The 15,972-nt window shown below is 63.2% G+C and overlaps 4 protein-coding genes across 4 annotated transcripts; all 4 read left to right on the top strand.

Moving 5' to 3' along the window:
• Positions 1 to 376: 376 nt before the first annotated feature.
• On the top strand, positions 377 to 1,867 carry LBRM_01_0750 (conserved hypothetical protein; the record flags this gene model as incomplete). Its single annotated transcript, XM_001561464.1, has 1 exon — positions 377 to 1,867. The coding sequence occupies one exon, from the start codon at positions 377 to 379 to the stop codon at positions 1,865 to 1,867; it is 1,491 nt and encodes a 496-aa protein (XP_001561514.1).
• A 1,903-nt stretch (positions 1,868 to 3,770) lies between these two features.
• LBRM_01_0760 (conserved hypothetical protein) lies at positions 3,771 to 5,018 on the top strand (the record flags this gene model as incomplete). The annotated part of the gene is made up of 1 exon (XM_001561465.1): positions 3,771 to 5,018. The coding sequence occupies one exon, from the start codon at positions 3,771 to 3,773 to the stop codon at positions 5,016 to 5,018; it is 1,248 nt and encodes a 415-aa protein (XP_001561515.1).
• A 1,616-nt stretch (positions 5,019 to 6,634) lies between these two features.
• On the top strand, positions 6,635 to 9,589 carry LBRM_01_0770 (putative calcium/potassium channel (CAKC); the record flags this gene model as incomplete). Its single annotated transcript, XM_001561466.2, has 1 exon — positions 6,635 to 9,589. One exon carries the CDS (start codon positions 6,635 to 6,637, stop codon positions 9,587 to 9,589), a length of 2,955 nt encoding a protein of 984 aa, XP_001561516.1.
• Positions 9,590 to 12,457: 2,868 nt separating this feature from the next.
• Positions 12,458 to 15,796, top strand: LBRM_01_0780 (potassium channel subunit-like protein; the record flags this gene model as incomplete). Its single annotated transcript, XM_003722889.1, has 1 exon — positions 12,458 to 15,796. One exon carries the CDS (start codon positions 12,458 to 12,460, stop codon positions 15,794 to 15,796), a length of 3,339 nt encoding a protein of 1,112 aa, XP_003722937.1.
• Positions 15,797 to 15,972: the final 176 nt, after the last annotated feature.

The raw sequence follows: 15,972 nt of genomic DNA on the forward strand, positions 1-15,972 counted from the left end.
ACCCTCCCCCTCTCCCCTCCACTCTTGGCCCACTCCCGCTCATCTTCGCCTTAGTCTCTACCGCCCACTCTTTCTCTCTCACACTCACTCCCTTGCAGCACTGCTGTTGACGCCTCCCTCTACGTGGCAGCAGAGAAGCGCGCACATGCGCATCGCCAGAGCCTCATAGGCACAGGCACACACGATCACCGGAGACGCATCTTCTTCTTTCCGTGCCGCAGCTGTCGTGTCGGCATCCGTCTCTTGCACTCTGCTCTGCGCAGGCTCTGCTGGCCAAACGCACCTCCCTGCCTCCCGGCTTCCTCCACCACGCAAGCTTACACAGACTACCTTATCACGCCACGCCGCAGCGTCGCCATCAACGCTGTCGGTCACTATGGCAAGCCCTCTACCTACGCGCAGGGGCGCCGCTGCCCCCTCAGCCCGATCGACGTTGTCGTCAGCGCTGTCGGCCTCCCTCGAGCATGTGTGCCGGCCGCCACAGGCCGGCACGCGATGTGCAAGCGGTATTCCCGAAGCACCAACAATGCCAACGGCAAGCAGCGGCAATAGCGTCAGTGGGGTGGGGGATGTGCGTCGCGATGGCATCCAAGGCGCTGTATATGCTCGCTCCACGACCCAGACGTCGTCCCACCGCCGCCCAGCTCAGGACTTACGCGCGGACACTGAAGGTTCAGTGAGTGCGGCAGGAACTGTCGCCTTAGCTGCCGCAGCTTCGTCATTCCGCGACCAAGCACCACGCCAGCCACCAGAGCAGCAGCAGAGCGGCACCACATCGTTCACATCCTTGCCGCCTGGTAGCAGCCCCACCTCTTATCATAGCGACGCAGACGTCGCGAGAGTGCGAGCAGCGCTGGCAGAAGCTGGATACCCCAGCCCCTCCTGGGACGACATCGAGCGCGTCTTGGCGCAGCTTTCCGCGACCCACAACGGTGGAGGTGGCAGTGCAGCCGCCAGGCACGGCAATGCGGTACCGCCTCCGTCCGCAACGTGCCTTCCGCAGGGCATCAAGCCGGAAGATCTGGGCGAAGAGGGACAGCGGGTGGCGTACTACCACGACAGCCACGGCGCGGCCATCCCCCCACCAGCAGCGTCGTCACCCCAGCAGCAGAGGCAAAAGGAGGACTGCCCGACCGGGTCTAGCAGCCTTCTCCACTACCTCGAGCCGTCGCTGCGCCTGCAGCGCTACATTCAGCTACGCGAGCGGGAGCTGGAGGAGCTATGTTTACGACCCTCCCTCGGCAGCCTTCACACACAGCAGCAGCAGCAGCAGCAGCAGCAGCGACGGCGTGGCTCTGCAGCGGCCGGGCCACAAGCGCAACGCACACGTGGTAGCGGGGCTGCTGTTGGCGCAAGCCCGGCTGCCTTAGGTGGCGTGCAGGTGTCGGCCATGGCCACCCATCACCGTCGTGCCGCGAACATCGTCTTCGACGCGACAGGCGACCAGCGCTTCCGCTTCTTTCCCACGACGCGTACGCCGCAGGGGATCAGCACGTTGGCTACGGTGGCACCAGTTCCTCGCACATCGTCGTCGTCGACGTCGACGAAGGTCCTCATGGACGCCGCGACGGCGCACCCAGCCGCGCCGGCTACGCGCCTCGGGAGCTACCACAACTACTGCCACTGCCCTCGGCCAAATTCATGCGGCACCGTGGGAGGCCAGGTGTCCTACCTCGACCCTGCGGGGCGCACGCTGCGACGCAAGGCGGATCCGGTGAAGCGCGGCGAGCAGATGCGCCTCTTGTGGGCGCAGGACAGCTTCCTATCACAGCGGGACCGCCCGCGTGAGGCGTGGCGCACTCGGCAGATCACCATGGCGTATGGTCAGGATACCAGCAGCAGCGGTGCTAGCATACGCCACGGCTAGCTCTGTTAACCTTGTTTGTGTGCGGATGTGTCTCTGTAGAGGGGGGAGAGAGAGAGAGAGAGAGACAGGGTGGGGAGGGAAGGGGGAGGGTTGCAGGGCCGGGGTGCGTGAGCGCCACGCGCATGGACCCATCCGCCCCTGCCCCGCTACCCACCCACCCCCCCCTTTCTCTCTCCCTCTCTGTGGCCTGCGATGCTGAGCCGATTGTGGCTCCGGGCGCGCATGCCTGTCGTACGGTGACGGGCCCTTGACAAGTAGGAAACTCACTGAAGGGAGCCTTCGTTGCCTCTGTTGGGGTACTGCCGGTGGCCGTGATAGAAATTGTGCGGACCCGGGGAGAGAGAGAAAAGTAAGGAGGAGGTATCGGGTGCCCTGTGCTCTTCCGCCCGCCAGCCCGCCCCTCCCTCCCCCCCCCACAAAAAAAAAAGTTTCATCTGGCGAGGGGAGGGAGAGTGTGTGTGTGTGTGTGTGTGCGGGGAGGGGGGGGCTGCAGCGGCGACGAGGACCACCTCTGACACACGTGCATCTTGTCCAGCTGTGCTGCTGCTGCTGCTCTCCCTCGTACCAACTTAACAGCATACACGAGCACATAAATCCGCAGTGTACCTCCATCGTCACCGCTGTCCACCATCGCCCCTCCCTCCACCCTCCACCCCCCTCTCCCCTCTCTCTCTCTCTCTCCACTTTACTGCATGTGTGTGTGTGTGTGTGTCGATAGCCTGTCAAGCCGCCCCACCCCCTTCTCCCTCATCCGCTCTGGGACAAGGCCAGCTGATCTGCCAACTCTCTCCTTCATATATATATAGAGATATATATACTCTGCTGCGCCGCTTCATCATAGTCGCCATCACGCGCAGGCACAGGTGCCCCTGCTGAGCAGCATACCAGGCGCTCGAGTCAACATGATCTGCCCCTTCGCCATCGCAATCCGCGTCGGCCTGGCACTCTTCGTCGTCATGAAGCTGTACGACGCCGTGTCCACATACCAGCAGGGCAAGGCATCCAAGAGCGACAAGGGCAGCGATGACGGCGAGAGGCAAAATCCATCGAAGGCGTCGTCAAGGTCGGCGGTGAAGGCAGTGTAGCCTCTCTTCCCCTTTGCTGCTGCTGAACCTGTGGCCTCAGGATGTGTGTGAATGCGCGCGTGCGTTGGCGAGAAACAAAAGGCGAAGCTGAACTACAACAAGGGGGGACTCCACAGGCACGCTCACACGAGCGCTCTGCGGCTCGCACGGTGGATGCGGCAGCTTTGTATTGGAGGGGGGTACGTTTACTCTGTCTCACGTAGGCCGCCATTTAAGCGGAGGCTCCTGCGCGATTCTTTCCTCATGCGTGAGTCGACGTCCGTTCCTGCGTCGTGGCCACCCCTCCGTCTCTCCCTCACTACCAACGCCACCCTCTCCGCGACGGCGATACACACACCCACACACGCGTGTGGGTGTGGGTGTGCCGCCTTCGTTTAATGTCCCTCCGGCCTCTCTCCCTTGCGTGTCACCCTCGTCATCTCAGACCCTCTTCCTCCCTTACGGGACGCCAGGCACACAACGCGCACACGCCACTCCCCTCCCTCTTCGCGGCCGCCTGCAGTTCGTTCTTTCAGCGAAGGCAGGCGCCAAAATGATAACGTGGGCGGGCGGGGTGTACGCCGCGCGTGGGCAGGACAAGAAGAGCGTGAAGCCGTTCCAGCTGCTAACGCGTTCTTCGCTCCCCCTCCACACCGTCCTTCTGTGGTTTGCACTGTGTGAATGCGTGAAATACACGGCCATGATGTTGGCTGTGGATGCATGCTCTCGACAAGCCCCCCCCCTCACGCTCCCACATCGTTGGAAGTCGGAAGCAGAATCGGGCGTAACGCACAGGTGCAGTCGGCAAAGACTCACCTCCTCCCACCACGCGGCTGCTCATGCCACGTGCCACTCCCATCGCATTGCCCGCGGCGCGGTGGTGTCTGGCGTTCGCGTCATCGGCGCCAACAGCGTCGTCGTTGCCGCTGACCAGCAGCGCTGCTACACCTGTTGAGTCGTACCAAGACAACAGGCCGAGACTCGCACCTCGAGCTCTACGGTCGGGAATCAAAGCGATCAACTCGCGCCGACTCGGCGCCGCGCCACACTCGTTGCCCTCTCTCTGCCGACGACCCTCGAACTTATGGGTGCGCTGCTGCAGCGGCAACGCCGGGTGCAGGGCAGTTTCATCAGCACCATCATTGCCAGCGTCTGCCGGTACGGCTGCCAAATCTACCAGCGCTGCGCACCCGACTCCGCCAGCGCCCGCACCTGCACTGCAGGAGCGCCGCGTCTGCCCTGAATGTGGGAAGCATTTCCTGCGTGAGTCCAACCTTGTCCACCATCGCACCACTCGTCACGGTGTTCAGGTCGCGTCTGCGAGCAAGGTGGCTCGAGCGGAGCTTGCCATGCGCAACGCACAGCTACAGCAAGAGCTTGCCCGTGCGCAGGCACGGGTGAAGCAGCTGCGCGAGGGCAGTGACAGCGCTGCTCGGCAGGAACGCGACAGTGCGGCGACAGAGCCCACCGACGACGCGACCACCAGAGCCTACCCCAGCGCGGTGATGACGGGGCGCTTGATGGAGGTTGACGAGGCGGTGGAGCGGGCATGGAGGCACAGTGGCCGGGGGCTTGGCACCGGCGTTTCGTTTGTGGTCTGCATCGGCACCGTGCTCGGCCCAGTGGAAGTGGGGACCCTGCGCGGGGCCACCCCTTCCTCCGCGGCTGATAGCAGCGCGACTGGGCCGCGCGTCCTGCAGTTTAAGCTGGAGGTGCACGGGTACCGGGAGCGCCGCCCTGGCCAGCTGAAGATGTACCGGGCGCACCTCCTCGTCCGCTACGTAGCCTGGCAGCCCTATCACCGCTACGGCGATGGCGATGGCGCGGGCAGCGGCGCGGCAGCGTCCTCCCCTTCCTCTACCGCGCCGCTGCCCTTCAAGGTCCAGGAAGGTGATCTCCTGCGCGTCCAGGGGCACTACGCGCTGCATACAAGCCACGACATGGTATCGAAGCAGTCGGCGGAAAACGTCGTCTTGGAAGCGGATGCGGTGGGGCTGCTGCGACCGGCACCCGCGAAGGAAGCGCCAGCGGTGCCAGCGGGGGGGGGGGGGGAGGGGGACGGTAGTCCGACGCGGCAACGACAGTAATTAACAAGTCCACCACCCAGCGGCGGCGGTTGCATCCTCTGCCAACCATCACCGACGCCACTGCCCTCGCGGCACGCCTACTACGCCGGCGGACAAAGACGTCATCAGCAACAGCCGTCGTTGCTGTCCTGGCAAAGCCTCCGGGATGTCCAACGCAGCAGCTGTCGACCCGCCAGAAGTGGGCGAAGAGGTCAAAGAAGGCTCCGCCCACACCGCTAGCGCGGTCGTCACACACGTGCGCACGCGAGGGGAGAGAGGTGGTGATGGGGTGGAGACGACGACGATGTGCAGTGCGACGACATCTTTGAGAGAGAGAGCTCTGTCGATAGGCCTTGCTGTTGCTCTTGCTCAGTGGCAGAATGAATAAACCACTTCTTCACAAGCAAACACAAACACCCGCTACTTCGTCGGAACGCGCATCCATCCCGAGACCCTCGCGACCGTCTATCACGTCGGTGACTGCGCACCTGTGGCTAGGGGGGGGGTCTGCTCCGTCCAAGCAGTCCAGCAGCTCTGTTTCCCTACCTCACCACCCCCTGCCGTGTGTGTGCTGTACTGTACACACACACAGAGAATTAGCGCACATGCTTCAGCTCTCCTCCCCTCTCTCTCTTCCTCCGTCTCTCTCTCTCTCTGTGCGCGCTCTCGTGGGTACAGCGGTGTTTTTTTTTTTCGGAGAGCGCCTAACCGCCCAACCGTGCGATTTCTACAGCGTCTTTTTCTGGGCGTATCCGCGTTTAAGGGGGGAAGACGTGTGTATGCGCGCTTCTCTGCACGTTGCCGACCTCACTCCGATTTGGTCCGCCCGCTCGCTCTCCTGACGACCCCACCACCACCGCTACCACCCAGCAGTTCTCCCCTCTCTTCTCCCTCGACCGTATCAGTGGACAGCACGCCGCGTACCTGTCCTTCTTTTTACTGCTTTGCTGGCCTGAACAAGTGACTGCGTGTTCGTGCCTGTGCGTGCTCGCACGGCGGCGCCTTTTTCCCTCTCTGCTTGTATCTCTCTGTCGGTGCTGTTGGGGGCTGTGTGGCTGTCGTCGTCGTCGTCGTCGTCGTCTCTCTCTCTTAGCGGGTGTGAGCCGCTAAGTTTGAGCTCGCTTGTTTGTGTCGTTACTCTCATCCCGCCGCCGCCGCCACCAGTAGAGCTCCCCACCACCCCCACCCTCTGCTTCTCTCTTGCGTAACAACGCCTCGACTCTGGGGCTTTCCGCCCTCTTCCCCCCTCCCCCTCGTCCCTCGTCTTGGCGCCTCCCTGTGGCTCTTCCACATCCTTATTTACCTCTCCGGACTCGTGTTGCTCGAGCCCCCTCCCCCTTCGAGGCTCTCTCATTCTCCCTGCCATTACCATCCAACACACCTCCAGCAATCCCGTGCGTGTGCGTGTCGCTTTCGCTGTTCCCCCTCCTTCTCCCTTTATTCCCCCAGACGTTCTGGCTCCCATCCTCGGGGCGGTGGTTGGTGGACGTGGCACTGCAGGTGGGTACTACGCTACTCCTTGAGAGCTGCTTCCCTCCCTCGCTCTCCTCCGTTGTGGTGGTAGTGTGATCCCCTGAGGGTTGGTCCCTGTGCTGCCACACGCACCCGTCTCGCTCGTTAGGCCGACGCCGCTAACCATGGACAAGCGCAGGTCATCGTGGCGTGAATGGTTTCGGCTGGGGCGCCGCAGCGACAGGCCACAGGTGTTCGCAGACAAGCACTACGCACACTCCGAGCACCCCTTCCTCTCGCTGCGCAAGTTTGTCGAGTTCCTCGACCGGCGCCATACAAACGTGTCCATCTTCGGGCTGCTCATGCACATCACGATGGAGATCGTCTCCATCGCTTTTTATGTGTGGACGTCGCATGTGACGGCTGCCACGTCGGCCACCGAGTTCACGTGGAGCGTCCCAGTCTTCATCACTGAAGTAGCTCTGAGCATCATCTTCCTGTTGGCCTGGATCGGGCTGTTCTTCTTAGAGCATGACAAGAAGGCGTACCTGATCTCGTGGCTGTCGCTGGTGAACGCCATGACGAGTATCCCGATGATCGTGATCGGCATTGGCGCGCTCAAGGACTCGCTCTGGCGCTCCGTCTGGGTGCCCATGTTCCTCCGGGTGTGGTGGCTGTGTGACTCCCTCAACGTGCTGATCGACTACCCGCAGATCGCACGCCGCACGCCGGAGGTGTGGCGAGAGATGATGCGGTACTTCCTTCGTCTGCTCGCGGTCATGGGCACGTGCATCGGCACACACCAGATCGTGGAGTCCTGCAGTGGCCAGTATATAGACTTGTACGACTCACTGTACCTTATCATCGTCGCCTTCGCCACGATCGGCTTCGGCGACGTCACTTCCACCACGACACCAGCGCGCGTCTTCATGGTCGCCTTCATTGTAATCGGCATTTGCTTCTTCCTTCCACTGTTCCAGCGACTCGCTTTAATTGCCGAGCGTCGCCAGTTCCACAACACCTTCAGCGGTGGCTCTGCGTCGTGGTTCCGCCGCGGCTGGAAGCACCCGCATGTAATCATCTGCGGGCAGTTCAGTGACCTCTCCGTCGAGCTGCTGCTCAGAAACTTCTACGCGGGCTGGCGCAAGTACCTCGACACATGCATCGTGCTCATGGCCCCAGAGGAGCACTCGCCGGAGGTGCGGCTGGTCGCGAACCTGCCCTGGCTGAAGAGTCGTGTGACGCTCATGGTGGGCAACCCCGAAAACTCGAAGGACCTGGACCGCGCCAAGGCACGTGACGCCGACGCCATCTTCCTGTTTGGCGACTCGCGCTCGGCCGCCTACTACCAGGACTACACCATCGTCGCACAGTCCGTGGCGGTGAGTCTGTACGACCGGAACCTGCCGCAGCACCTGCTGCTGCACCGCAACTGCACGGTGAAGCAAATCAGCCCGTACGCGGCGAGTGTGCTGGAGGTAGAGCGCACACTGCACCACCTGTTGGGACTCTCCATGACGCATCCCGGCGTTGTGCCACTCATTATCAACCTCCTGCGCACCTACGAGTCGCTGCCATCGGACATCACGCTGTCGCGGGACTGGGTGGAACAGTACGAGTACTCGCTGCGCAACGACATGTACGGGCTGGAGATTCCAGACGCGCTGCGCGGACGCGAGTTCCGCGTGCTGGCACGCGCCTTTTTCGAAAAGGATGTGACGCTCATCGGCATTCTCAACGTGCGCAGCGTTGTGCAGCTCAACCCGCGCGAGCTCGTCCCGAACGCAAGGAAGCTCATCCTGATCGCGAAGACGATGAAGGTGGCGCAGGACGCCACCGACGCCATCGCGCGCGACTACGAGCAGACGTTTGGCGAGGAGATGCTTGTGGCGCCGGATCCGGACGAGCACGACCGTGCGAAGCGGCGCCTCGTGAGGTCTCGTTACCACACTGAGTTCAGTAGCAACGACAGCACACTCGATGACAATGTTGGGAGCGTCAACGGCACGGCGAAGCAGCGGGGGCCACCGATGCGCCCACACGGTGCGGAGGCAGTGTTAGAGACTCCCGACCCCCTGGGGCGCTTGTCCCACGTCCCAGTCTCGTTGCAGACGACCGGTAGCTCAATCGCTGCGGAAGGTGACTTTGACGATGAGTTTGACGCGAGGAACAGCAGTGTCGGCGCTGCGCCGTCGCTGCCGAGCTCCGTGCACCCGTCGGAGGTGCGCAGCGAGGCGCTGGTGCGCATCGACGACGCGTTTGACCTCGAGAACCACTTTGTCATCATCGACCTGTCCACCGCCAAGGCCAAGGACGAGTCCAGTCGCTACGCGCAGGAGGCCGTCAGCACCGCCGTCGCACACGACATCTTTCACGTCACAGTGCCATTGCGCCAGGCACACCCAGCCAGCGACATCGTGCTGCTCACCAACGACGTCAGCTTCGGCCCCTACTTCGACTACTACTGGAGCGTCCACCACCAGGACAGCGCCTACCCTGTCAAGTACATCTGCGGCTGCGGTCTCAATACCGCCGACCTGCGCCGCTGCAACCTCGAGCGCTGCGCTGGCTGCTGTGTCTTCTATGCTGGCGACATCAGCCTCTCCGGCTCTACCAGCGCCATGTCTATGCTTACCGTGCTGTCCATCAACGACATCCTACACGGCATTCCTGCCTTCCCCGTCGTCGTCGAGCTCGAGGGCCTCGTCAACCTCCCGCTGTTCCCGCCGCACGCCGAGGACCCGCGCCTGCGCTCCAAGGCGGAGATCGACTTTGTGTATGAGCCAAACTTCATCATCGGCAACGCCGTCAGCCGCCTCATGCTGTTCCCTGCGCTGCAGCGCACCTACTTTATGGAGGAATTCATCGACGTGATGGACGTACTCATCAGCGGCCACGCGCCCGACACCCCCGCGCTCGCGCGCCTGCCGCTGTCGCTGTGCGAAGCAGACCTCCACACCTACGAGGACGTCGTCATCTACTGTCTTAAGTTCGGATTCCTGCCCATCGCGCTGCAGCGCCGCATCGTTGACATGTGCAACCCGTCCATCAACGGCCAGCGCTTCGTGCTAACCAACCCGCCGCGTGCGCTGCCGGTGCGCCAGCAGACGGATCTAGTGTTCTACATCACCCCAGGGTAGTCGAGCCGCGCGGGGTTGGGCCATGCAGAGGTGGGGGCGTCATCAAGGTGTGCGACTCCGTGATGCGGTGATGGCGACCGTGGCGAGGCTCGAGGTTACGTATGTGCATACGTGTGGTGTGTAACACATTCTTGCGCTTATAGGGGCCGAGCGAGAGGGGTCTGGTGGTGGTGGCGGTGATGCTGCTGCTGCGGCTCCCTTGGAGCTGGTGCTTCTCTGTGATTCGATCTCTCTTGGTATGCGTGGGTGTCTGCGCCTGCGCCTGCGCCTGTATGCTGTTGGTGCTTCAGAGCTGAAATCCCCGACTCGGATGGTTGGTTACGTACTCTTGCCTTGTCGCTGTTTGCGGCCAAATGCACACGTGACTCGAGCAGTGGATACCGACTGCAGCGACAGCCGCCCTGCGCTCATCTTGCCAGACTCAGTTATGCATCTCCTCCCTCCCTCCCTCCCTCTCTGCCTTCCTCGTCTTGAAGATCAAGCGCACCGTTTACTTCGTCCCTCCCCTCCCCCCCCCCACCCCGCCGCCTGGCGATTGCGCGTGACGGCTTCGTGGACAGACACTCACATGAACACATCAACCGACACACACACATGGGGGAGATAGCACACTGGTGTGAGCAGCTCTGTAGTCGCTCTCGCCCCCCCCCATGACTTCACCACCACCGTGTTCAGCTCCTGTACTGGTGGAACGGGAGGGTGCTGCGCTCTTGTCTCCCCACTCTCTTCCTCTATAACCTCCGTACCGCTTGCATGGGAGCGTGGAGCACCAGTCGTGCTCGCATCGAGGCGTGGCCTCCCACACCGACGCTTTGAGGGAGAGCGCGCGCGCGCGGAGACGATGCCACGTGACGAGGGGAGGGGGGCGGTATTCCAGTCCGAGCCTGATGTCGCCTGCTTTCCCTTCCCATCCCACCCCACCCGCACGCCCCCTCCCCCCTCACCACCCATCGCCATTACTGTGTTGTTGTCATAATAGCCTCTCCCACTTCTGCCGTCGCCTACGCCCTTCACGACGAACCCCAGAAGCTCAGCCGCACGACGAACTCGCGTGCGCGAGCAACCCCAAGGCCTAGGCCCTCGTCGTAGCGTGAAACGGGCACTTCAACGACTACAAGGCCTCCTCACCGGACCTACGCGATTGCATCGACGCAGCAGTGGGGACAGCACAGCACTACGCGCGCACCCGGGCCACCGATAGGGGCACGGAGGCTACCCGTACTACGATAGCAAGTCAGGTCTGCAAGATCATCAGAGCGTCCTGACCCGCGGCCTGACGGGGGGGGGGGGGGGTCAACGCGTCGCGGAGTCTTCCGGAACCCGAGCGCCAATATGAGCTCCGACGGCTCGTCGACCATGAGCTCTATGGGCTGGAGCGACAGCGACGCCTACTTCGCTTATGGTGTGAGGGACAAGGACAGTGACTGGCAGCACCGACCGACCTGGACGACGGCATCGCGTGGTCAAAGCTCACGGGCATCTCGTGGGGTGGGGGGCGGGAGAGGGGGGGGGCTTCTTCTTCACTCTCTTTCCCGCTTTGGCTGACGGTGTCAACCAGTGCGCAGAGACGGACAGCCCCGATGACGCGGACGCTGCTGCGCCGTCGCCACAGGTAACCTTCACGGAGGTAACTCCGCACATCACCGCCATCTGTCACTACCCCTGCGCCTCCTCGGCTGCATCCATGTTCGCGCGGACCCCCGGCGTCGACACGAGCAACGACGACAACGGCAAGGACGCCTGGAAGGTGCAGGAGGTGGTGGTGGTGCCGGGGCGTGCCTCTGTCATCAGCCGCATTGCCCTCATCCAGCCACACCTTCTTGGTCGTTTACTTGTGAACGATGTCCAGGACACCCTTCGCGCTGTCCCGCCCTCCTCCCCCGCAGCGTGGCGAGCGAGGCGGGTGGGCCCCCACCTCCAGCAGTCGCGCACCGGGGAGGGGGGAGCTGCCGATCGGCTTTTTCCTCGCCCTGCAATACACTCAGCAGTAGTACGTCCCTGTTCTATTTCAGAGCTTTATCCTCTCCACTGCCGGGGCCGCGCCTACGTCACCGACGCGGCCGACCCGGACAGCTACGTGATGATGCGGCTCCTCTACACGGTCGATGCCAGCAATCCGTGTACTGCATGTGTGTGTGTGTGTGTGTGCATGTGTGCCCGCTGTTTGGCATCTTCACACGCACGTTAGACACACAGACACGCCCTCCCCCCCCCGCGCGCACACACGCATCCCCTTGGTCTCTCCCCCTCCCCCACCCCCCACCCACTCCTGCCTGTCCTACACGCGCACTGCGCAGAGAGAAAGAGAGGGGAGGTTGAGCCGAGTAGCAGAAGCGCGTCGCTGAAGGCGCGTGTGCCTTGAGGTTCGGTGCTCGTGGCAGGCGTGCGCACACGTCGGGGTTGGCTGCGTTGCCTACGCGTATGGGAAGCGTGACTCGCACCGCCAATGGTTATAGACGGCTGCCGTCTTGTCCTTTGGTTTGGTCGCTTGCACTGGTCCTCTGCTGCTGCCGTGCTATCGTGAGTTGGCTTAAGACAGTGTTGTTGCTGTCATCAGTGTGCCGCTTAATCGCTGAGGTCTCTCTCTCTCTCTCTCTCTCTCTCTCTCTTTCTCTCTGCGCCCGTGTACGGCACAACCCGCCACACCACCCCTTCTCTCCCACGTGGGGGCGAGTGCGCGGCGAACGTGCTCTCCCCTACTCCCGCCTGCGCCCCACCGGTAAGTCGAAGCGGCCTCCTCCCCTTCCTCCGCGCTCACGTCGTGCCCTACTGCCTCGCGCATCTTCGCTCCCCCACGTACGCAGGCCTGCGTGCTTTCCAGCAGCCGTGGCGTCGCAAGAAAAGGGGGAGCTGGCGGCGGCGTCGGAGATGAGTGGCGCGTCGCCGGCGACGCCGACGCCAAACGACGCACCGCCACCCATCACGATCGCTGCCGCGTCCTTCACCGCGGAGGACCTGAACGCTAGTACAACGGCGATCCCAGTCGCCAAGGGATCCGCGCACCTCAACGCGAAGCTCCTCATGGTCAACCTCGGCCAGGACGTGCAGGCAACGGTCCTTAACCGCTTCCGAAACCTGCAGGGTACCATTCACTCACAGTTGCGCAACCTGCAGAATAACGTTGCCAACCTGCACCACTCCACACCAGCCTCCCGACTGAGCCACTGTAGAACCGCAGGCTCTACCACGACGACCAACTCCGCTCTCGCCATCCACAGCCTCCGCAAGCTGTTCGACGTCATCGAGCAGCGCTACTCGCACGTGTCGATCCTGCTGCTGCTGTGCAACGTCGGGTTCGAGGCCGCCGCCTTCGGCATCTACCTGCACGTGCAGAGCAACCACATCACGGAGAACTGGCGCGAGTTCGACTGGGGCCTCCGCTACTTCATCGCCGAGGTGCTGCTCAGCGCCGTCTTCATGGCTAGCTGGATCTCGCTGTTGGCGGTGGAGGCAAAGAAGTGGGCCTACGTGCTCACCGCGCGCTCGCTCATGAACTACCTCAGCAGCGGCTGGATGCTGCTCCTCGCGCTCGGTGCGCTCCTCACACTGGACCGGGCCTGGACGCGTGTCTACGCACCCATGTTCCTGCGTGTGTGGTGGCTTCACGAGAGCCTGCTGTCGCTGCTGCACTACCCGCAGATCAGCGCCCACTTCACCGAGAACCGGCTGGAGATGGTGCGCTCCATGATCCAGTGCATTGCCGTCATCGGCATTAGCGTCGGCATCCTGCAGGCTGTCGAGAGCTTCTGCGGCGACCCTGTCGAGTACTTCGAGATGGTCTACATGATGCTGCTGTCCTTCTCGTCCATCGGCTACGGCGACGTGACGCCGCTCACGGTGCAAGGCCGCCTTCTCATGATCGTCTTCATTGGTGTCGGCTTCAGCTATTTCGTGCCAATCCTTCAATACGTGGCCGACCTCGGCGTGTACCACCTCTCCCACGCGTACTACACAACGTGGCTCAAGCGCACGGACCACGTTGTCATATGCGGCAATCTTGGGTATAACGAGCTGCGCATGCAGCTGAAGAACATCTTTGCCGAGGACCGGCATTACCTGAAGATGAAGGTGGTGCTGCTGCTTCGCGAGCAGCCGTCCGCGCAGGTGTTGCTGCTGCTCAACTCCCCCAAGTACCGCAGCGCGGTGCACCTCCTCGTCGGCGATCCGGGGGTTCCGACGGACATCGACCGCTGCAACGCGCGCGGTGCGTCTGCCATGTTCCTCTTGGGCGCGGGCACCAACTCCAGCTATTACAGCGACTACGACCTCGCCGCTCAGGCCATGACTGTGAGTGCGCTCGTCCCCGACCTTCCGTTGTACATCCTCCTACATCGCTCACGCTACACCAAGTCGCTCATGCCGAGCCGCGCCAATGTGCTGGAGTTCGAGCGACTCAACCACAACCTGCTGGGGCTGGGATGCGTGTTGCCGGGCATGATCCCCTTCGTCGCCAACCTCATGCGGATGTTCGACCCTATGACGACCGAGGCGCTGTGGGAGCTGCGCGACCTCAAGGACCTCTTCGGGTTCAGAGGCAGCAAGGCGAGCCTGCGCGCGATGCGAAAGATGTGGACACCCAAGCGAGCAATGCTCACCTACGGCGCCGCGACAATCGAGCTGGGCAACGGTGCGGAGCCGGACTGGATGAGCACGTACGAGGCGTCACTCGCGCAGCACGTGGATACGGTGGCTGCACCCACGCCGGTGCAACGAGGCCACTACACCGTCGTCAGCCTGGCGCGCCTGCTGTACAGCACCGATATAACTCTCATTGGCGTCGTGCGTGACAGCGGTAGCGGTGACAGTATTGTCGACCTGGCCCCGCGCGGCTCGCTGGTTGGCGTGCAGAAGCTGATCGTCATCTGCGACGTCCGCCGCGCTGCGCAGGGCGTCGTGGACGAGATCGTCCACGATGCCCTCCTCCACCCCACCCAACGCGGCAGCCCGACCTCGGCCAAAATGCCGCAGCACGAGTTGCTCCACAACCCGAAGCAGCACCCCCACCGTCGCAGCGACAGCGCCAGCAGCGCAGCGGCGACGGCAGCGACCGTCCTCGGCGCTGGCGCGGTGGAGCGGCCGCGGCGGCAGCCCCGCGTGGAGGCCAAGCGCGATGCGGAAGGGCGCATGCCGCTGGCCGCCGTGAGCCCCGTGCCCAGCGCCGCCGCCGACGACGAGGATGCGCTGATTGAGGCGCTGGTGTCGCCGGTGCTGCTAGACGCGGGGCGTCTCGGCAGCCTGGCATGCGAAAGCGCCAGTGCCGGCGCGCCAGTCACGGTGACCCAGTCCTCGCCGGTGTTCCCCGTCCCCACGGCGGCGCACAGCGTGCTGCGCGTGGAGTCGGACGTGCGCCACCTCGCCAACCACTACGTCTTCATCGACCTCTCCAGCGCACACGAGCGCACCAACTGGTCGCCCGAGGCCGCCGTTGAGTCGCGCACCGCCAAGGCAGCGGACTACTACGACACCATGCGCCCCGTGCGCCAGCACAACCCCGACAGCGACATCGTGCTGCTCGCGAGCGACACCAACTACGACAGCCTCAACAACATGTGGGAGGAGGAGGACGTCACCGGCTCCCTCATCGTCGTACAGGGATGCGGCCTCTTCACGTCCGACCTGCGCCGCTGCAACGTCGCCAAGGCAGCCGCCATCGTCATTTTCTCCGCCGGGGACCGCTGTGACGACCACGGCGACTCACTCTCCGTCCTCGTCATGCAGCTCGTGCGCCAACTCATCGATGAGGACAAACACAACGGCGCCGCCGACATCCCCATCGTCGTCGAGGTCGATCACGCCGAGCTGGTGCCTCTTTTCGGGCCCGCCACAACTGTCGGCAAGGACGCCAAGACGTCGGAGTGGGTGCTGGAGCCGAGCTTCATGTCCGGCTGCGTCGTGTGCCGCCACATGCTCGACACAGGCCTGCAGGAGATGCACTTCACGCCCGAGCTGCTCCACGTGCTGGAGCAGCTGCTGTCGTCGAAGTCTGAGTCGCTGCTCGTCACCGTCATGGCGCCGGATGCGGCGTGGGTCGTCTACGAGGACGCCACGTCGTTCGGCCTCGACAACGCCCTGCTGCCGCTCGCGATCCACCGTTTCCACGAGATACTCCGAGACAACAACAGCATCCCCTTCCGCTACATCATCACTAACCCGCCGCCCTCCTTCCCGCTGCACTCCGACGACTTCATCTACTGTCTCAAGCTGTGACACCCGTGCGTGCATGTGCGAGTGTGTGCGGGTGCGACATCCCACCCCACCCCGCCCCACCCCCGTCGAGCCCGCCCGCCCTTGTTTCAGCCCTGTTTTGTTTTTTCCTCCACATATCTGTTTTGAGTATCCTGGCTGGCCAAAAGAGAAACAGGCAAAGCCCCCCGCAAGGAGAG

The sequence above is a fragment of the Leishmania braziliensis genome, chromosome 1 (genome assembly GCF_000002845.2).
Source record: "Leishmania braziliensis MHOM/BR/75/M2904 complete genome, chromosome 1".
Taxonomy (NCBI): Eukaryota; Euglenozoa; class Kinetoplastea; order Trypanosomatida; family Trypanosomatidae; genus Leishmania; species Leishmania braziliensis.